We start from the raw sequence: 23513 nt of genomic DNA, 5'->3' as shown, positions 1-23513 counted from the left end.
CTCCGGTCCTTGATAACACGCTCCCGAACGAAAGAACTTTCTAAGCGCCGTCGTAAAACGCTTCGTACCTGTCATGCGTTCCAGGAGGCGGAACTCACTCAAAACTTTAATAACCTGGGGGTTTCTTAGTCTTGCGTTGTTGTGGGAGTCTACCCGCTGACTGGCGTTGTGACTTAGTTCAATCAAGAGTTAGGGGTTAGTTTGTGGTTGGTTCTCTCCAATAGCGCTTTACTAAAGGTTTCGCTCTACCAATTTTTTCGAGTTATTCACTACCGTCCGCTTTCCGCAGGTTATTTGGTTTCATTTTCCGTTTCCGTATTTTTGTCTCCGTTTCGCGCGTTTCTTTTCGTATTCCCCGGTTATCTGTTGTATGATGTAGTATGTTGAGTTTTGTTGTAGTAAAGTTTTTTTTGCTAGTATGCTGGTCAGTTTTTTAGTCTCGTTCCTTGCTAGGGTGTGACTTAGGTTAATTCTGGAGTAACGGCTAGTTGGTTTGATGACTTTCGCCACACTTGTTTGCTAGCAGTTTCTTGTAGCTTGATTAATTTTGGTAGTATACTCTTTTGTTTTCTGGGTATGGTGGTTTGCTAGGGTGTGACTTAAGTTTGTTCCGCTGTTACTGCTATTAAAATTCCAGACCTTTTGGTTATACTACTTCGTTGCCGTAAAATGTTTTGATATTGGTAGATAAAGCACCATAATGACTTGTGCTGGTTTGCCTGACAGTGGTTTCTCACCCTTTTTCTAGGGTGTGACTTAAGTTTGTTCTGGAGTTACGGCTAGTTTGTTTGGTTGACTTTGTTGCTGTTGTCTGCTAGCATTGTTCTTCCCGCCCCCTCGCTCGTGAATTACCGTCTCCTTCCCGTGCTATCCCGGCTTTCCGCTCCATCGCGCACCGTCCGCCCGACGTTTCCGTCTCATCCGTGCCATTTTCCGCTTCGTTGCGGGCTGTTCGCCCGACGCTCATGTTCGTCCGTCCGGTTGCCCGTTGCGTCGTGCGTTCCTCTTTCAGCGTCTCTTCCCGTCCATCCCGTCTCACATTCTGTCCTGTATTGCGCTTTCTGCGCTCACCGCTCTTTTTTCTCTCGTCGGGTACTACTGTACTCGACGAACAACTTTGCTTTTTGGCGGTTTGCTAGAAAACCGTCATACCAGGGTTCCGTTTAACCCATTTATGTTGTGTATGTAAGCGAGTGTATTTTTGTAATAGTACATAATTAAATTTTTGGTTCCTGTTTTGATAATATAATGACAACATTGCAGGAGAATTCAACAAAATTTATAGTAAGAGGGCAAAATTAGAGGCTGAACTTAATAACCTCTATGGTGAAAACAACAATGCTCTGGATAGGCAAGAGAGGAAAGTTAGGATCGAAAGTCTGTCTGTGAAGTGCAAAGATGCTTTTATTAAAGTAGTTGATAAGAACTAAGAGCTCTTTGATCTGGCGCAAGAAACTGAATGTCCAGACGCTGCCTGTAAGAACTCTGAATAAAAGTTAGAGACTGTTACTAAGAAAACTGACGTGTTCATTGCTGCTGCTCGAGGGTACATCAATTCGGACCAAGACAAAGAGACAGCAGAGCAGTATACTTCTCATAATTCAAGATCAGGTTCACACTTGACTTCCTCAAAAAGATCAAGTCAACGTCAACGTGAATTAGAAATATCTTGACTTAAAAGGGAATTTGAGAAACAACATGAGCCAGAGCTGCGCATTGCCAGACAGCGGCCTAAAATTGAAACACAATCGCAATTGCGAAAATTGGAAGTACAGCAGCCTGAGGAAGAACATCGCAAGAAAGTAGCAAGCGCAAGCGAGTTGATGACAAAACCATCGTTAGACGGTGTAGTACAGGCAAAACGAGCGAGCTCTTTACTGAAAGAAGTTCAGTCAAGAGCAAAAAACTTGTTCAAGATTGGGTAATTTTGTCCGCGGCCGGGAACATGGCAGATGTTGCAAATGAAAAGAGTTTTCACTTTTCTGGTTCCATTGCCCAATCCAACCAAACAGTTTTTTCGCGTCCTTCTATAATTCAACCTCCAAAACTCAAACTCTAATCTCAATACACATGGACAAGTTGGGGCTAACATCAACTTCCCTGTTTATGAGCCGCTAGAACCAAGTAGTAGAACCAATGTAACTGCTAATGTAAATGTTGCAAACAACATCATGCAAGAGCAGGAACAGCCTCAATTTACGCCTCCATCATCACCAATAAACTTTGGTATGCCAACTGAACTAAAGGCCCCAAACAAAGCCCGACAACTTTCTCAAGCAACAATGCACTTTGATGGTTTACAGTAATACCACCAAAACCCTCGCAGGTCGAGCTTGCCGGGACAGTTGAATTTATTCAGCCCTCCTCGTTCACTGCCTTTAAATGCATTCGCCAATGCTCCGCTTGCACCTAATCCGCCATAAGCAAACATAAATGCACCCGCCCTCTCATCCCCCGTTTTAAACCCCGTACCACCGCATTTCCCTTTAATCCCACCGGCATTGCATTCCGTTTTGCTCCTTCGCCGCCACAAGCATCCCCACTAAACGCCAATAACCCTGTGTCGAATAATGTCAATCCGTTACCCCTTTCTCCGCCTGAACAATTCAATTCCTGCGCAAACTTTTTTGTACCACAATTAATTCATCCAACGCCCCCACAAGAAAAATACCAGCCCCTAAATTTTGTCCCATAAACCACGCAGCTCCTGCTCCTCCTGATCCAAACATCTGGCGTTTTCCGGCTGAAGTCCCATTTAACGCAGTACCACTTGTAGCGCCATAGACTCACAGTTTTTGACTGATGATGTCAAGTTAAAGTATTTAAAACCTCTTTTTAACTCGGAAAGTTAAAACTGCCATCGCTGATTTCGCATACTGTTGCGTAATGTATGAGGACGCACTTAAGGCACTCAAACGTAAAATTGGCCAACCCCAGGAAGCAATCAGTGCACACTTAGACAAACTCAGCTCTTTTTCATCACTAACGATGCACAATAGTGATAACATCATAAACTATTGTGCAAAAATTTCAGGTTTTCTTGGGGTCTTTAAATCAGTTTCAAATGACTCGAAGGACCTTATGAGCACCTCGCTCCTTAACGCGGCAGTGCAAAAATTGCCGCACAATATGAAACAGTCTAGGTCAATTTTCACGGCCCAAAAGCATTGAAAAAAGCCGACACTCCTTGACTTCAATGACTGGTTGATGCAAGAAGCCGAGGCACACGAATTAATGAAATAAATATTAGCAAAGGCAGAAACTGAGGATAACACCAACTCAGTAGTCAAGACCAAAGTTGCCTCAAGAACTTTGCTGCCAATTCTCAAATCAAGGGCACTCAGAGACCAGCCTCGGAAACGACTCCTACTCCTCGCTGCATTGTGTGTAAACATAAGAACCACATCTGGGAGTGTCGGGTATTTAAGGACAAGTCTCCCACTCAGCGAGCAAAGGTAGTGGCGGAAGCAAAACTGTGCTTCTCATGTTTAAGAGAAAAGCATATGTTTAGGCAATCCCCAAATCCTAGGAAAAGGAAGGATGGCTGCAACTGCTCCCACAATACACTTCTCAATGGAGCTGGAGAGTTTATCCATCAAAATTTCCTTTTGCCACTAATAGTAATTCATCTGGTAAAACCAATACTTTGTCATCTGTGAGCAATGTGAAAGGCCTCCTTCAGGTGACTGATTTACAGATGACGAGCTCTTCTGGTAAAGATACCACGGCCTTTTTTTGAGAACCACGGCCAATAATCTTGCAAATAGACTTGGTTTGCACGGTACAGCATTGAAACTAACATTCAAGGGTATAGATACCGAGAAGGTTATAGACACTAAATTGGTTGCACTGACTGTAACTACACGTGACAGCCAAGCATTTGAACCATTTAAAGTCATTCATTAAGTAAAGGAAGTTTAGAAATTAGGCGCCCATGAGATAAACATTAAAGCACTTCAAGAAACATACCCGCACATAGCAGTTCTAGACCCGGTTACATATTGCTACGGAAACATCGAGATGATATTTGGACAGGTTGTGTATCATGCCATCCGCCTGTTAGAGTACTATGATGCCGACGAGAAGTGATCGCCTTTTGCTGTTCACTTGCCCATAGGTTGGGTTCTAAGCGGCTCTCTACTGTAGTCTTCAGGTTTAGTCTCGACTTGTTTTAAAGCAAATATGGAGCAGGATTTTGAACTCGCTAGTCAAGTAAAATCTTGGTACGACATGGAGTCGTACGGCGCACTGAAGCAAGTAGACCCTTGATCCCCAGCGGATGCACGAACGCTTGGTGTTCTTGAAAACACGACATCTTAATAAGTCGTTACTCACCCGACCTGACTTACTACAAAACCTAATCTACGTACTTCTACGGTTCCGTCAGCTTCCATTTGCCGTATCAGCCGACATCGAGGGAATGTTCCTCCAAGTTGGAGTGTTACCAAGTGATCAGCCATCATTGCACTTTTTGTCGCGGGAGGACCCCACATCAAATATTGTGGTACACCAGTAAACACGCCACATTTTTGGGGCAAAAGATTCGCACACTCCACCTGTGCCAATTACGCGCTTCAGCGCACGGCAAGTGATAATGCTAAGGAGTATCCGGAAGCCGCAGAAACCTTCCTTGAGAACTTTTACATGGACGATTACTTAAACTCACTGGAATCCCCCGAGAGGGCCATCATTAGGTCGAAGGAACTGGTACATCTTCTCTATCTAGGTGGGTTCAAGCTTAATAAGTTTGTAAGCAATGTACCAGATCTGGCTGACCAATTTGATGGATCTGCTCAATCCACTGAACCGAAAGTCACCGTCTCATCAAAGGAGGAATCAATGCAGGTGTTTGGGCTTAAGTGGGATCACAACAACGATACTGGTTGTGAGCAGGGGTACCAACAGCACCATCACGAAAAGTTTAACACAGCGCTTGGTCTTAAGTCTTGTGTCAAATGTCTATGACCCAAGTGGCCTTGTCGAACCGTTTACTGTTGGTGATCGGTTAATCTTGAAAAACATTTGGCATGTTAATGGACAAAGTTGGGATGACGAATTACTTAAAGACACAGTTGACAGATTCCTTGCCTGATGTGCCAAACTGCCGCAGTTAGCTAAGATCACTATACCAAGAAGTTAAATTTCAGGACCTTTCCAACATCTTGAACTCCTCATGTTTGGTTATAGCTCGCAAGACGTATTCAGTGCAGTATGCTTTCTTAGGGCTCAAGTGACTTGCACTTCCGGTAAGATTACAAAACAGCTAGCGTTTGTCCTGGGCAAGGCCCCGGTTGCACCTATGAAGGTAATGACAGTTACTAAGTTGGAATTACAGGCCGCTCTCCTCGCTGTCCGTTTAAAAACGAAAATCTATCGAGCATTAACATTTACTGTGGATAAAGTATTTATGTGGACAGATAGCTCCGATTTCCCACTAAGACTAACTTGTAAAATGGCTCAAAAATGTTCGCTTAGCATAATAATTTTCGGTTTTTTGAACGAATTGAATCGGCGACCGATTTGAGACTAAGACCTGCTAAAAAGATCAAGCTAGATTTTCCTATGTAAGTTAATGAAGCTTTTTGCCTTCATGCAACGTGCAACAGTTGCTTGTTATGTCGACGTTTTCATATATGAATTGAGTAAAGTTTATTGAAAGGGCGTTTTTATCGCCTTTACACACACACACAAACGCTAACCCACACACACACAAACACACACACCCACGCACACACACACAGACACACACAAACACACACCCACAAACACACGCACACATATACTCAAACACACACGCTCTTACCGAGTAAATTGAAAGGAATAAATTTTATCATTAGATAGAGAATTTGTATGCGTATTGTATCAAAACTTTAACTTAGATTTTCCGTTCGAACTGCAACATACGTTTTATTTTTGAGAGGCTCCAGAACCGACTTCCCGGTAAGAAGAACTTCTAATATGGCTTAAAAATGCTCGCTTAGCCTAATAATTTTCGGTTTTTCAAACGAATGGAATCGGCGACCGATTTGAGACTAAGACCTGCTAAAAAAATCAAGCTAAATTTGCTTATGTAAGTTAACGAGGCTTTTTGCCTTCATGCTACGTGGAACAGTTGCTTGTTATCTCGACGTTTATATATATATATATATATATGTATATATATATATATATATATATATATATATGTTTTTTTTTGAAACATGTAAATTACTCAGACTATAACCCTAAGGTTAGATATCTACATGCTCTAAAATGTTAAATAAATTAATCAGCATTGTTATTAATATAGTAATCTTCAAACTGTGGCTGTTCGTTTTCATAGGTAAAAATAGGATTTGAAGGCTCCTATTTGTCTATTAACGGGTACTTTCCTGTGTTGATCGAGCAAAAAGTCGGTTAAAAATTTTTTAAAGCAAGTTTTACTGTTAAAAGTTCTTATTGAAGAGGCCAATTTGTTCCATTTTTGAACGGTTTTCAAGATTCAAGATTTGTTACTCAACTTCGTTTTCATTTTTTTTATAATAATTTGATTTGTTCTGTTGTTCTGTCTGGCGTTATGGCGACTAGTAAACATTTTAAAATTTTCGGATGTTTCCCATTGTTTTATATCTGTTTGTAGCTTCATTAGGCTAACTTTTGAGATAAACAATTCGGCTGGTAGGATACCATCCTTAATGAGAAGATCAATGGAGTGGTCAAATTTTTGACGAAAATAACAAACTTTTATTCCCCAGTTAATTTGCCTGTTTATGCGGTTTATGTTTTTCACTGTAAGAGTTTGGAGGAATACTCTACTGAAAGAAAGATGAGAGAGTACAACTGACTTGAAAACATCAATTCTTACTTTCAAAGGTATTTGATTTCTTACAAGATACAAAGAACGAATTGCATTAGCCATTTTGCTTAAAACTGAATTCAGGTGATTTTCAAAGGATAAGTTTGAATCAATTTGTACTCCCAGATAACGACATGCATGAGCTGGTTTGATAACTGCGCCTTTAAAAGAAATTTCTGGATCCGAATTAGTATGATCTGTAAAGAATAACATCTCTGTTTTATCGGCATTTAATGTGAGTTGATTCTCTGTCAGGTATTTGTCTGTTTGTTCTAATATTTTTTCAATTTTTTGGGGAATATTTTCATTACGTTCGAATTTGCATATAATACTAGTGTCATCCGCAAATTGAACAGTATCATTTTCACCTTCCAGCTTTTCAGAAAAATCGTTGACATATAACAGAAAAATAAGAGGTCCTAACACAGTTCCTTGTGGAACACCATGATTAATAGTTAATTTATCTGATAAGTCAATACCCAGTTTTACGCATTGTGTTCGATTTTCGAGAAAAGATTTGAGAAGTAAAATTGTTGATTGAGAGAGGTTGAAATTTTCAGCTTTCTTGAGAAAGATTTCATGTGAAATTGAATTGAAAGCTTTTGCAAGATCTAAGAACACAGCACCTGTGTCGTTATCTTGCATATTTCCTATTATTTTTTCAATAAAGTAAAGAACAGCATCAGTAGACGACTTTCGAGATTGGAAACCGAATTGTTTTTTGTTCAAGAGCGCAAAATTTTCAAGATATTCTAATAACTGATTAAGTAAAAGCCTTTCAAAAACTTTTGCAAAAGTTGGTGTTACAGAAATTGGACGATAATTCGTCAAAACAGAAACATCTCCTTTTTTGAAAATTGGTGTGATGTGTGCATCCTTAAGAATTGTTGGAAAAACTTTCTCTTGAATACAATCGTTAAATATAATCTGAAGATGTGTCCCAATAGCATATTTTCCGGATTTCAATGCCCAAGCATTGATGTATCCCGGCCCTGGTGTTTGTTGTTGTCTAGATTGTCAATAACTTTATAGATTTCCCTCAAAGTAAAAGGTCTAAAATTAAACTCTTGAAAAGTTCGCTCTATTTTTTCGACGTTCAATGGAACAATCTGCCCTCTGTAGATGCCCATTTCGCTGAAAACTCTGTTAAAAGCGTTACATATTGATTTTTATCTTTCGTTTTTTTACCATTCTCATCAATTTCAGTGATGTTTGGACTGTTATTAACTGAAAAAAAGTGATGTTTGGACTGTTATTAATTAATTAATATATATATATATATATATATATATATATATATATATATATATATTAATTGAAAAAAAGTTATCAAAAGAGCGTTTTTATCGCCTTTACACACACGCAAATGCACACCCACCCACACACACACACACACCCACACACACACACACACACACACACAAACTCACACCCACGCACACACACACACTTACACACACACACAAACACACACACACACACAAACACACACACATCCACGCCACCAAAACACACTCCACACTTTCCCTCTTATTAACCCGAACCAAAAAACGTTTTTCCCCCGCCAACACACCCCTACTTACCTACTCCTCTGGGCACCTAGTTACTCCTTGTCTAACAACTCCCCCCACCCTCCCACTCTACCTTTTTCTTATTTTGGCCATCACCAGCCTACCCCCATCACTCTACCCCCATCACTCTACCTTTTTCTTATTTTGGCCATCACCGCCACCGCAATTACCAGCCTACCCCCACCCATCTACGCCCTACAGCTACCTACCCCCCATCCCTTGCTTCTTCTCAACTACTCCCCCCGCTTACCCACATTCTTGATTAAAAATTGGTTGTTCCTAACTGTATGTTGCTTTTGTATTTCTTTTTTAATCAATCTGAAATAGATGCGGTTAAATTAGGGAGTTTAATGCACGAATCTATCTATCACAACGGGATAAAATAGTACAGCCCGAGGGAATTAAGTGCCCGAGGAGCTGCTTTAGAACATTAGTAGGCTCTGAATTTACTGTTCACACCCCTTCCCCCCCCCCTAGGTATACTCCCTCACACACAATAGCATTGCATCTGTGTCTAAACTTAAGCTAGCTACAACCAAAATAAGAAAACCATTCACCTGTTGTTCGAGAACAATTTGTTCAACGTAGTCGGTTACTAGCATTTTCAAATAAAAAATGACTAAATCACTCATAATATCAAATAAAAACTGAGAAACCACGGCATTTTTTCAAAATCTAAGCAACTGCATTTGCTATCAAAAATAACTTAATTTGGGTGGGGGTTATCGTTCGAATGTGCTAATAAAAAATGTTGTTTGTTATTTTGATTTAGATTAAATATAATAGTTTCCTTTGATTGCGAGTGTTTTGTATGATTGTAATTTGTGTTGTGAGGCTCGTGTCGAAAATCACTTCCGTTCGTTTTGGACAAGAAGAAGTCATGTCAGTGACATCCTCGGCCCCTATTGTAAGATCACGAACTGTTGCTGTACTGTATGATATCGGTGTAAAATCAGCAGGAAAAGAAGACAAGATAAGATAATCGATCGCAAATATAATAATCGGAAAAGGAAGTTTGGGAGGAAATAAAGCTACGGGCGACTGAAAGGGGGACAAACGAAATCGAGCAACAGAATATCCCAAAAATAGTTTGGCGCGCAAAAGGGACTGACTGCAGGTATTGTAACAATGCTTGACTATTGATCGCAAAACTTGGACATTTGATGTAAAACTTTGTAATAATGTAACTTGTTGCATCAACTTTTGGAGATGACTTGACACACATTTCTATACCTTTTCCTATTGAAAACCAAAGTATACATCTGCTCGTGAGAACTAGAACACAAAATAACTCATTTGTTTATTAAGACTTTGCTTAGCTTGATGACTGGTCTTACTATCTCGCCATGTGGAATTCTCAGTTTCACGGAGCGTACTACACCATCTGAACCGGGGTAAATTTCTATAACTTTTGCAAGAGGCCAGAGAAGTGAAGTGGCGTGAAGTCTTCAAGTAGCCAAACCAAATCATTTACCTTGAGGTTTTCCACTTCGACCTTGTCTAATGATTAGGGATGTATTCACGAAGAAATCTATTCCAAAAATGCGAGGCTAGTTCTTGAGCAGATTTCCATGACCTGGACACGGTGACCTTTTGCGTTTCAAAAAGACCAGGAGGGTAGTTAACTGACGCTCTTCCGAGTAAAAAGTGGTTAGGCGTGAGAGGCAGAGGATCGTTAATTTCACTCGGGACATTAGTTAGCGGTCTAGAATTCATATTGGATTCAATCTCACATACCAGTGTCCACAAAATATCATCTGAAAGGGTTCTTGACCCAATTGCTTTGTATTGAGATAACTTGAATATCTGCACTAGGCGTTCCCAACTTCCACCGAAGTGTGGAGCCGCAGGAGGGTTAAACACCCACTCAATTTCAACCTGCATCAGATGCAAATGACTTGCAAAATCATCGGAATTTCTAAGGCTTGCGATACTGGATTGCAAAGAGTTATTTGATCCAACAAAAGATTTTCCGCAATCTTTTTTGGTTTTCCTCTACGGCTTATAAAGCGACGGATGCAATTGATTGTTGAGTCTGTTGTCAAGACGACGGCAACTTTTAGATGGACAGCGCGTACTACTAAGCACGTGAAGAGGAGTATGTACCTAGGCCTGTTTCTTCCATGTTCTTTAACTGGAAAGGGTCCTACGAAGTCTAAGCCTGTGGTTTGAAAAACTTGATGATTTTCTCTTGGTAATTTGAACTCTGGGAGGTCAGCCATTTGGGGGGCAGCTACTTTTTGGATCATACGTCCGCATGGAATGCATTGTCTAACTGTTTGTTTGATTACCGCCCTGCACCTAAGAATCCAATAAAGTTCCATTAATAAACTTCTAGTTTGTTCTGTGCCACAATGCAAGTTTGTTTGGTGAAAATGTTTTACCATTAGTCTAACACTCGGGATCAACGGGAAGCGCGCAGTTTCTAGTCTCAGTGCTTTAGACAATCGTCCTCGAGCACGCAATTTCTGATTATGGTCGACGAATGGCGATAATGATACAATTCTACTGGCAGATGATACTGCAATACTTTTTCTTAAGTTCGAAATTTCCGATTTAAAATCTTGATGCTGGGCACTTTTTATCAAGTAATTGTACGCTTTTGTATAATGTGCTAGTGACAATATGGATTCCTTTTTTCTGCATTTATCTGCAAACAAGAAGCAAAGCGCTGCAACTCTAAGTAAACGATTCCAGTTGCCGAAACGCGATAAGTCAATTTGGCATTTCAGGTATTTTATTGGATCTGCCATTATAATTTTAACATGTTGAACAGAAAGTAAATCTTGTTTCGGCCACGTGTTTTTATTTTGAGACAAAAAGGATGGGCCTAATAGCCAACGTGAGTTGACATTCATCTGGTGAACGTTGTAGCCTCGGGTACCATCGTCAGCGGGATTTCTGGTAGACGAAATGTAGAACCAATATTGGGCAGAGGAAACGTCTAAAATTTTGGCTAGTCTGTTAGCAATGAAGATCCGATGACGAACCTCAGGATTCCGTAGCCATTACAAATTGGTCGTACTATCAGACCAAAAAACTTGTTTATGGATTTCTATATCCATCTCATCTTTGACAAATTGAGCTAGTTGAGCACCATATACCGCAGATTGTAATTCCAAATTAGGAATCGTCATCCGTTTTATTGGCGCAACTCTTGCTTTACCAATCACAAATGCGACTGAGACGGATTCGTCAATGTGTTCAATTCGTAGATAACTGACTGCTGATAATGCTAACTCGGATGCATCTGTGAACGTGTGTAGTTCAATCGATAAAATCGGTATCTGGTTAAACTATTTGCGAGGAAGCTGTACATCCTGAAAAGACGAAAGTTCTTTTTTCAGATTCTCGAAATCAGAATTCTCATCGAGCTGTAATGGCTTGTCTCATATTGGACCGTGGTTCTATGCTGCTTGGAGAACTTTGCGGAATCTTATTGTAAAGGGGGCAATAATTCCTAAGGGATCAAAGATGGAAGCAACAAAACGAAGTAGTTTACGCTGACTCGTTTTGTCATCGAGTTTGATCTTATGGAACAGTTTTTGCTCTATAACAAATGTATCTGCTTCTGGAAACCAGGGCAAACCTAGAACTTTTTGACTTTGTGGTGCGGATGTTTCTAGATTGAGTCGGATATCCGGATTCAGCTGGTCAAGAACTTGATGACTATTTGAATTAAGATGCTACGCAGGGTGAATCTGTTGTACCAAAAATATGACTTGTGTATTCATAAGTCTCTGTGTGTCCACTGTTGTGCCAGAGGAAGCGTAAGTAGGGTCGGTCTTTAGGGTCAACTTTCACTTGCATGAACATTTGTTCTATGTCTGTGCACAGGGCAATTCGATTCTCACGAAACCTCAAAATGAAACCAGTTAAGTTGCTGAGCAGATCTGGCCCTTTCAGTAAATTAGAGTGGAGGGACAGACCCTGGAAAATGCTGGAGGCATTTGCAACTCTACGAACCTTACCAGGTTTATTTTCATTGGTCACTGAGTGATGAGGCAAAAAAGAGACATTATCTGTTAGAGATTCGGAATCATGAACTTTAACAACGTATCCTTTTTCCAAGTCTGCGTCCAGAGTAGCCTGATACTTTTCCTTTAGTATCGGATTTTTTGAAAGCTTTTGATCTAATTGGTCAAGTTGTTTTAATGCTAACCATCTGTTGTTTGGAAGAATTGCACCTTGCTTCCACAGGAGACCTATTTGATAATGACCGTCAAAAATTTTGGTCGTGGACACTAAAATTTCAATCGGTCTTTTATCGTCTTCCGACAAAGCTTTTCGGGGCAATGCAATGCCCAAGTTTTCCACTTTCATCCAATCTTGGACTAATTTGAAAAGAGAGTCGTCCATATTACGGCAATTTTGCACCTGAGTATACTGTACAGGTGTAGACTCATTGAAAACTAAGTTCGTTTTACCGGCGCACGTCCAGCCTAATGGAGTTTCAACGCCCCATGAGGCATTTTTTGGACCTTTTATAATTTTTTTATAGTGAATCAAGTCTAAGTTGTCAATGCCTGTAATTAGTGAGACATTGATCCGTTCAAGTTCAGGAAAATTTATATGACTGAGATGATCATAATTATTGCACAAAGCGTTTGGTTGAGCTACATTCACTGCGGACATGTTCAAATCTGGTACTGCCATAACATCATTAAGTCTGACAAGTTCGACTGAGCTATCTATTGGCTGTATGTCGAAGCAAACTTTGGAGCAATCATTTTCCTTAGTCGAGTGATAACCACTTATAGGCATTTTACCTGTTTTTCCGAGGTTAAGACCAAGGTCTTTTGCTGTTGATTTCAGAAGTAGATTTTGACAGCTGCCGTTGTCTAGGTATGCGTATGTTTTCACAGACCGGTTTCCATTTATCAATTGAACAAAAGCCACCTGGCCTGTTCCAACAAATTGCACTGGTTTAACGTTTGAGTTTCTTTTGTTCATAAAACTATCGTGCAGAAGTGTGTTATGTCTTTTGCCGCAGCCTTTTGAGCGGCAGACGTTTTTTGAAATGCATTGATCTACATGATGATGTCCAAAACAATTGAAAGAAAGCTTTTGCTTCATTACATGATCTTTCCGTTTTGGGGGACTCAGTGCTTGGAACTGTATGCATTTGTAGAGGTATTGGCAATTGTCATTGTTAGGACAACTAACGCTTTCTTTCGTCTTAGACTGAAATTGCCCTTTTGTTCCCTGTTACTCACCAATTGATACTTTGAATTCGGATTTTCATTAATTCTAGTAGTGTGAGACGTTTTCCAAGCCATTTTATGAACACCAATGTTTAGAGAAGATGGGAGGTTTGAGTTTTTTGGTAAATCTCGGCATGCTTTTGCATAGTTTAGGAGCCACTCAGTAAGCGCGTTTAAAGATGGCTGTGTCATGGTTTTTTCTAGGACGTAACGGTTTCATTCGAGTCTGACTGGATTTGGTAATTTTGTTAAAGCTATGTTCATGTTGATTGTGGAGTGAAGATCATGAATAAAACCGAGTTGTTGAAAGGTGTCGACAAGCGTTAGAAGAAATGAAGAGTACTGTGTATATTTTTCCGGATTTGATATGTTTGGATTTCTAAAGTTCAATAATTTGTCCAGAAAAGCATTGACAATCCTCTTTGAATTGCCAAAATGTGCTTGCAGTCTTGATAGAGCTGTGCTGCGTATAAATCACCGTTACAACCGTAGCCATCAACTAGTGCTTTAGCTTCTCTTGTGAGCAGTGATTGCAAATGGATCATTTTTCAGCTGACGACATGGGTGATTGGTCGATAGTTGCTTTGAAAATGCTATACCAGTTTATCCACTTCATTGGATCACCGTTGAACGTTTCTGCGTGCAGTTTCGGGACATATTTTTGGAAGCACACTGACATTGAGCTGGTTGAACATTGGTTTGAGCTTTCTGCGTTTAGAAGTCCTCGATGATCGGAGTTATTGTTTGACGCGTTGCGATTCGTTTCAGGGAAAATACTCTGAGCAGTGGGCCAATTGAAGGAATGTGCGTTAAGCAATGACGATGGAGCGGCGTTAGAATTAAATAGTAAGCTGCTGGGTGCAGAAAAACTGATATTGTTGTTCACAGCGAGCGCTGATGAACTAACTGCATATTGCTCTTGATTGCTGATATCAAGACGAGGTTGAATTGGGTTAGTAAATTGAAAATTAGAACTGTCCGGCGGACAATTCGGTCTGTTGGTGGCACCAACACTGAGACTGAAGTCCTCTCCAGTATTTATCTGTGGCTTCCCCTTGACATATTTTTTGAAATTATCGATAAACTTTTTAACTTCTATCTTAAGACGACTATGTTCGCGAGAACAATTGCTCTGTTCTGATGGATCAATCAGGATTATTAATTGAGACACTACGGTTTCAAGTTTTCACTGCTTCTCTTTTATCTCTTCGACTGTTTCCTGTAGTATTTCAACATCTTCTGATTCATCAATTGAGGAGTATAGGTATTCAAGGTGAAAATTTATATCGTCCGTTATCATCATTTTGGAAGATTCAAGCATCTTCTGTTCTTGAATTGTTTCTGGTTTTTCTTCAGAGAGGCTCTCTGTTGAAGCACTAGAACATTGATGAAGATTCTGCAAGATAGTTGTTTCTCTCTGGTCGCTATCAGAGTTAGCGGTTGACCGAGTGTCTACCATGACTGTAACGTAGATTGATTTATTCTCAAATTCCTGACTGCTTGACAATTATCTGGTACAAATGTTTTCTAAGGGCTACTTACCAGCGCTATCGGGGTGTTTCTACATATACCAGTTACCTACCTGTTAAATGCCTACCTGTTACCTGCTACCTAACTGCTAAAACTTATACAAATCAAGTTCAATTAAGGATTGTTAATAATCCAACTAACTAACACTTGCTGCCTACCTTCAAATTTATACCAAACTTAACTACCTACAAACTCCCGAATTTTACCTACCTGATACCTGCTACCTACTTGCTGCAATTTTTACCTTCTTATACCGACCTGCAAACTTATACCAAACTTACCTACCTAGAAGCTCCCAAATTTTACCTACCTAATACCTGCTACCTACCTGCTGCAACTTGTTCCTACTTATACCTAATTTCTAATTGCCGGTAACTTTGTTGCTGGATACTAGCAATCTACCTGTAACAGCTTTTACCAATAGGTCCACACCTATTAGTGAAATGCGCAAAGGTTGAGATAGTAATCAAACTGGGTAGTAGACGACAAGCAAAGATAGCGTGAGTGGTCTGGAAGAAAAGACCGGGGAGTTTGGGGTGGATAAAACCCAAAAACTGGAAAGCAAAGCAAGAGCGTGGGGTTGGGAAGGCAACCAACCTGTGGGGGTTTGGGGTGGTTAAAACCCCACAACCGAAAGCAAAGAAAGCGCGGGGGGTTGGGAAGGCAACCAACCTGGGGGGATTTGGGGCGGGTAAAACCCCAAAAAAACTGAAAGCAAAGAAAGCGCGGGGGGTTGGGAAGGCAACCAACTTGGGGGGATTTGGGGCGGGTAAAACCCCCAAAAACGGAAAGCAAAGAAAGCGCGGGGGGGTTGGGAAGGCAACCAACCTGGAGGATTTGGGGCGGGTAAAACCTCAAAAACCAAAAGCAAAGAAAGCGCGGGGGGTTGGGAACGCAACCAACCTGGAGGGATTTGGGGCGGGTAAAACCCCAAAAACCGAAAGCAAAAAAAGCGCGGGGGTTTGGGAAGGCAACCAACCTTGGGGGATTTGGGGCGGGTAAAACCCCCAAAAACCGAAAGCAAAGAAAGCGCGGGGGGGTTGGGAAGGCAACCAACCTGGGGGGATTTGGGGCGGCTAAAACCCCAAGAACCAAAAGCAAAGAAAGCGCGGGGGGTTGGGAAGGCAACCAACCTGGAGGAATTTGGGAGGGGTAAAACCCCAAAAACCGAAAGCAAAGAAAGCGCGGGGGGTTGGGAAGGCAACCAACCTGGGGGGATTTGGGGCGGGTAAAACTCCAAAACCAAAAACAGAGCGCGCGGGTAAATAATAAGATAAATTTTAAAAGACTGTCTTTGGGTCTTTTGGATCTGCTTTCAGTCTGTTGTGATGTTTTGCGAACACTCTTGCTGTTACATTTGGACTGTTTTTGTAAAATTTCTAGATCTTTGGATACTGAAACATCAAAAAAAACTCATGGTGCAGGTCAATTGTTTCCCATTTCAATCAATTTTTTAGAGCAATACTTAGCTTTTTCAGGGGTTGAATTCGTTGCGTGATGTGGTTGGGCGCCAAAATATGTTATCAAAAACAACTTAATTTGGGTGGGGGTTATCGTTTGAATGTGCTAATAAGAAATGTTGTTTGTTATTTTGATTTAGATTAAATATATTAGTTTCCTTTGATTGCGAGTGTTTTGCTTGATTGTAATTTGTGTTGTGAGGCTCGTGTAGAAAATCACTTCCGTTCGTTTTCGACAAGAAGAAGTCATGTCAGTGACAGTATTGAATGTGTTCCAACTAATTACTAGAATTATATAAGCTGTGCAAATTAAAATGACCAACATTCAATCAACCAAAATATGCAAATGCAGGTGGTTATGACTCGTAAAACCAAATGATGTTCAAATTAAGAAAACTGATGCGATTATGGATTAGAAAGCAGACAAGGAGAAATTTTACACTAATGTCTGGCATACGCTTGAAACGAGCCGAAAACATTTTTCTCCAGTTTTCAAATAGACCTTGTATCTGATATCATTAGCAACAAGGACATCCTGAATTGTGGCTGTTCTCGGCCTGCAGATTTTGCAGATGAGTTTTTTTGCTAAATTTTGTGATTATGTCATATAATTTTTTTTTCAAAAAAATTCTGTTATGGTTCAAAAGTAGATTTATTATTTTATTTGAGGATATAGAGTTATGAAACAATGGAGCGCAATTATGAGGCAAAACTATTTAGTATGAATTGTTTTTTGAGTTGTTTATCTTGCAATTATTGAACTGAAGCAATTATAGAACTTTTCAGATTATACGTCGTTTTATTGAGGTTTTTGAATGAAGTGACCTGATAACCTGAGTTAGGGCGACTAAAAATGTGGTGCAGACAGTGTTTTTCATGTCTTGACATGTACGCTCTCATAGACACCCCGGGTTAGAAATGTTGGATCTTTCAGTTTGTACCCCCTTCCAGTACATCATGCACCCCACAGTTACAACACGTGCCATTACACATTAAATCATTATGCAAAATTATAGCAGGTGCGCTGGGGGGAGGGGGTGCAAATAATATGCGCCCACTATGATGGGCGCACAAACGGAAAAGATCCGAAATATTTCAGATAAATTACATACTTGATAACTAATAATAAATGTTATAACAAATGTTAAATTTTGAAAAAAACTTCTAAGCAAATCTATTAAATTGTTGATGCCGATAAGTTTCCATGGTAGAGCAATTTTGTTTTTTCTTCTACTTCTTTTTTTCTACTATTTTTCTCTAAGAAAGGAAAGTTTCTCTCGAGGTCATGTGCGATCGAGTGTCAAATCGGAGACAGAAACAGAAATCAGTCGAGCCAACTGTCAAAAAACAACTTCGATATTCTTTCGGCATTTTATTCTTGTCTGTCTACACATCCCCAATATCTAAATACTTTGTTGATACAACTTTTCAAATACTGCTGGTCTTCGCTCAGAGCTATATGTTGACAGTGGTCTTCGATATTCAGAAGAACGTATCAACACTTGAATGGGTCCTTCTAGGGGTCAGTGTGAGCAATTTACTTAAAGAAGTGATTTCTTGTGTTTGGTATGAAGAAACGCGATGGAGGCATAGAGTGCGGAGATATTTCATGACAAACAAATGGAGAATTATCACAACACTTGGCAACCTGTTTGCGGTTACAGGTGCGTATAAAATTTCTGCTTTGTTGAGAATACTTCCCAGTCGAAAAATAAAGGATAATTTATAAATATTTTGATACACACTTACTTTAACTCTAACAGGGTTCATATATACCACAGAACAGCAAAGAAAATTTTTTTTCGCCTGATCACTTGGATTATTTTTACAGAAAGATTTCAGATCTTTTCCATTTGTGTCCTCGGGTATGCCATGCAGTCACTAAATACAAAGCTCGTGCCATTACTTAGTAAACCCTTTTGTAAAAATATGGCACATGCGAAGAGGGGGGGGGGGGGGGCAAACAAAATGCACCCGCTAAACAGGGGGCACAAACGACAGATCTGGTTTTAATTTCTCTTTGAAGCCTTTTTCATTTGCTACTGTAAAAGAGAAAAATCTGCTCTATAAGTCAAGCAAATTTAATCAACTTTCATTTCGATAGCAACGGTTGCATAACTTATCGATAGAAATAGATGTTGACGACCATTCAAACTCACATATTAAAAAATCTAAAAGAGAAAAACACTTACAGACTTTGAGTGAAGGTCTATGCTACTATTCTATCGATCCGGTAACGGCGCTAGTGAAAATGGCAGACGTACCAAAAGATAGAAATTTTATTTCTGGCCAATCACAATCAACAAAATGGGAATATTGTTTTCTGATTGGCTGATTGCTCAACAAATTCTCCATGTTTTAAAATAGGATATGCGCGTTAACGTAAAATTGTTCAGAAATTGCGATAATCCGAAAAAGCAAAATAATACTTTTTTGGTGAAAACTGGTCTCACGTTCGGTTGTGATAGATTCATATCAAGTCCCACGGGTCGCTGAGGCATGGCCATGGCCCGTGAGGCATGGCCAGATGCGGTAAAAATTACAATCTCGCATTGGGCTATGTCAAATTTAGGCTAAATGTACACTTAACAGTACAGTGTTTTAAATTTCTCAACCAATCACATTCGTTGAAATTTCTACATTTTGGTACGTCTATTTGTTAAGACGTCACCATATTTAACAGCAATCGCACTTTAAAAGTGGCATTAGCGGTTGGTTGCAGCAACTATGCGAGGCTAGGGGTATTAGCCGGCACACAAATTAGAAGACACGCCATTTGGCCGACAGATTTCATCAAGACGACGTGAAAAAGACCGAAATAGAAACTGTGTAATTTAAATAGTGTTATTCGAAGCGTCAACTTAATAATGCTTGGCCGTAATAATTTGTTCGGTTATGATAGGTTCATATCAAGTCCCACGGGCCGCTGAGGCATGGCCAAATTAGTTAGCAGTAATAGCCATTTAATGTTTGTTTTACAATTATTGTGAACTTTGGTTTTTGAGCAGTTATATTTGCTCAAGTGTCGGCTAAAAAGTGCATCGGTTAACTTGTATGTCGGCCAATTGACCGGTCACGCAACTATACTGTGGTTTAAATTATGCAAATAGTGTTGACTACACAGGAACTGTTTACAACACTGTTTCTATTGCATTTTTGAAGTTATTTATCAGCTTGGTTTTGCCTTGAAATTTGATAAGATGGTAACTGCAATCAAAATTGTTTATTATGGCTCAATCCAGTCTTTAACTCTCTATTCAATTATAAAATTTATTTTGAAAAGGGATAATGTTATTCATCTTGGGTTAAAAGAAAGCCTGTTAGATTGTTTAATGAGCAACGAAACTTGAGAAAAAGCAGATCCAGTCAAAATAAATGAAGGTAAGGTCGTCTTCACTTCCCAATCTTAAGTTTAAAAACATTTTATGTAACCTTTGATTGAATGATGCCATTTTATAACTGAAAAAAATGGAAAACTGTGTTCAAAAGATTTTATAATAGTAATTTGATAGCCGCTAGTAAAATCAATGAAACTCAAAAGAACTCAATTGTTTCTTATACCCCGCCCCATGGCTTGTCCACCTAAAATTGATTTGATCAGAATCTTCAATCAGAGCTTTGAAAAAGAGCGAACAGAAAACCAAAATTTTCTGCAAAAGTATCTAAGATGGGTTTAAAGTTAATTTCCGGAAAAAATTTAAAATGAGAACATAATTTTTCTCTTGACGTTGGTGGGTTGGTAGGGTTTGAGATATGGAATAAATAGACACAGAAAAAATATCGATATAGAAAAAGTAAAGCATTCTGCAAACTCATTTGCAAAAACGTTCAAAATTGGTCGGCTTTCACTATTGTCATTTTTATATCCATTCCACTTGCAGACAGTTCGCCCAAAAATTATCACAAAAATTACTACCAAAATGCTTGTCCATCAGAATTTAGTTTTGACTTCCCACCTTCAAAAAGTTTTCACAGCTTTCCTTTTATAATTGTTTGATCTTCATTTTTAAGGTGTTGATCCGAGAAGAGTTTTGCGTAGGGCATGAAATAATTACGTTGATTTTATGAAAACAGTTTCTCTAGGAGAGGGCATATTATTGTAAGTAAACTTGACTTCGGGCTGGTAATCAAACCATATATTCCCACATATCGATGGTTCTTGAAAATCATTTTAAAAAAACCTGAAATAAAAACCTGAAATGTAATAAAAACCTGAAATAAAAAACTGAAATTGGAAGTAGTTAAAACTAAAAAAAAACACTTGATCATCAATAAACTTCTCATTTGATTGGAAAGAAGTTTGATAGCCTCCAATTGTCGCTTCACAACTTAAGAGAGCACGCGTCAGCCATTTTTAGGCAAAACATGATCGGATCGTTTTGCAGATAATTTTAATCGGTTTATTACGATCCGACTTATTTCTCTAAACGGGAAAAAGGAGCCCCCCAAGCGTGCACCAAGTAGGAAACTAAGAAAAATCAGACCGAATTAACGTCTTTACAAAATAAGGGAACTAAAACTACTATAAACCAAAATTACGGTTTACAGCTGGTAACAACAAAGTGTTAGTTTGACTTTTCTTAAAAAATCACGGCTGCTGCCACTTATACAGAAGTGAAGTGGAAGAACTAAGACTCGTGAAATTCCGCATAAGTCTGATTTCACATATTTCAAAGCTTAATAAAATTATGCTTGTGTGTGTCGCAGATTGCTGTGAAGAATCAGATATTTATGCCTGAGCTTTGTTGTGGTCAGAAAAACCAGGTTCAGTTTTATTAATAACACAGGTGGAAAAATAGGGAAGAAAGGGAGCGCTAGTTTGAGCAGAACACCAGATAGATTCGTGAAAGTCAGTTTGGCTTTGAAATTTATAGGAAAACTTATTCAACAACTAAACCCAGTCTGCATAACCGTTTTAAATCAGAGTTGGTAAATCTGAAGATTGAAGTTTTGAAAAAGTGAAAAAAATAATTTTTGTACTGGTGTTCAATAATAATTTTATATCAGAACAAAGTAAGTTTCACCATTCTCATTTAGTTTTCTGTGAGAAAATTAATTGTCTAAAGACTGTTCATTTCAAATTATCTTTTAATTTTAAATGATCAGAATCAAACATTTATTTGTCTATTCAATAAGACATATCGAGACTTATCAGATGTTAGACCTTATCAGATTTCAAACCTAGCTGTTCTGGCAGATTTCATTATTTTTATCAGTTTTTTCAGACGTTTTTTGGATCGCAAGTTGCACCCTAACTTTGGTTCCAGTCAAAATCAAACGATACTCAATCTTTTGAGCAATCCATTATATAGCGTTTTTTTTGCTTCTTTGGACTATGAGATAAAAATAAAAAATGCACTTTTGGGTAATCAAACCATGGCATTTTATAAAATCCGTTAAATAAACTTTATGAAGTTTTACATTTCAACCTTTTGTTCCAGCTTTTACTCTTCACGCTTTCACATACGACAACACGGAAGCGTCCGACTGGAGCCAAGTTTTCTACATCATCAGTGTAATGGCGAACTATTCACTCATTCTCAGATCTTGCCTTATATGGAGTTACGTGGGAACATACATCATCATGATCGAAGAAATGGTCTATAATTTAGCGAATTTCCTAATAGTTGTCGGCATTCTCAGCTTGTGCTATGGAATTTGTTTACAAAGTCTTCTGTTTTCAAGTCGTGACAGGGGAACTTGGAGTGTTATTTTTGGCATTACTTTAAAACCATTCCTTCATATTTTTGGAGATAAATTCTTGGACAGCTTGGCAGAAAGCGGTGAATGCGATGCAAGTTCGAACAACCTATTTGAAAATTGCAAATTGTCATTTTTACGACCAGTTTTAGCTTTGCTTTTATTTTTAGTCTACGCAACTTTGGTTAATTTGATGTTAGTCAATTTGTTAATAGCCATTTTTACAAACACCTACGCACTTATAAGCGGTAATCTGGGTCAATACTGGAATTTGGTTGTCTATAGGGTTGCTGTAATGTTTTACTCGATGAAAAACAACTATCCTGGGCCAATTTTTCTGATTATGTTTCTTACTGAGTTACTAATTTCGGGATTTTGGAAGTTCAGAAAATATTTCACGCAGTCATTGGTGGATTTAACTGATAATAAAGTTGCGAAAACTATCAATTTGGAACGCGAGCAAAATTTGTTCAGAGCTAAAAGGATGGAACAAATGTATTTTCATGACTACTTTTCTCAAATTGAGCAAACTTAACATAGCATTTAGAAAACAAACGAAAATACTCATAAGCAAACAGCTACCTTGTACAGTTTTTCAAATAAAAAAGTAACCAATACGTTTTAGAAAATATCTCCTGCAGTTGAATTTATAGCCAAGTATATTCATGCCAATAAATTTCTCAATTTTCTATATTTGTAATGTGATATTTTGATATTTGAACCATAGCCAATTATGATTTTGTCGAAGTCATTGTAAGACAGCAGATTTTTTCGGCTGTTTCACGACATTGTAGTCTGCTGCAATTCTTTTGACTAAATCTAAAAATTCTTTACAATTCGATTGTTTGTTAAAATTTAAAAATTGAAGCTTGTTTTAAAGTTTGCTTTTTTGACGCTGGATTAGTATCAGCTCTAGTCAGAAACGGATTCACAAAATGCTAGAGTCGTAAAGACTTTTGCAGAGTTTCTCATCATAATTGTTGAAGTTGAAAGTTAAACAATACAGAAAAACGAAAGTTAAAGAAATTTGAACTAACTTTAAAAGTTTCTCAATTAGCCATATAAACTGAATTCGAAATAAACTAAAGAAAAAATGGTTGTTTGTACAAATCAAGATTAGAGATATGTTCTGGTTTTTCTCAAACTAAATTGGAACAAAATTTAAACTAACTTTCTGCCCCGATTGTATTAAAAATATTAGAATTTAAACTTA

General features: G+C 38.8%; 1 protein-coding gene across 3 annotated transcripts in view; it reads left to right on the top strand.

The window, feature by feature from the left end:
• The window catches only part of LOC142342484 (transient receptor potential cation channel subfamily M member 3-like), a 61761-nt gene extending 38727 nt beyond the window's left edge, over positions 1-23034 (top strand). For 2 of the 3 annotated variants that reach the window (XM_075393826.1, XM_075393825.1), the window contains exons 11-12: positions 17883-18264; positions 22042-23034. In XM_075393826.1, the coding sequence (XP_075249941.1) occupies positions 17883-18264; positions 22042-22835 (1176 nt within the window). In that variant the 3' untranslated portion in view covers positions 22836-23034. The remainder of the gene's footprint in view (positions 1-17882; positions 18265-22041) is intronic. The other variant, XM_075393827.1, reaches the window with a different exon arrangement.
• The last annotated feature ends 479 nt before the right edge of the window (positions 23035-23513 follow it).

The sequence above is a fragment of the Convolutriloba macropyga genome, chromosome 7 (assembly GCF_964194025.1).
Source record: "Convolutriloba macropyga chromosome 7, txConMacr16.3, whole genome shotgun sequence".
NCBI classification, from domain to species: Eukaryota; Metazoa; Xenacoelomorpha; order Acoela; family Convolutidae; genus Convolutriloba; species Convolutriloba macropyga.
The sequence above is the reverse complement of the archived record's forward strand: the minus strand, read 5'-3'. Positions and strand labels throughout refer to the sequence as shown.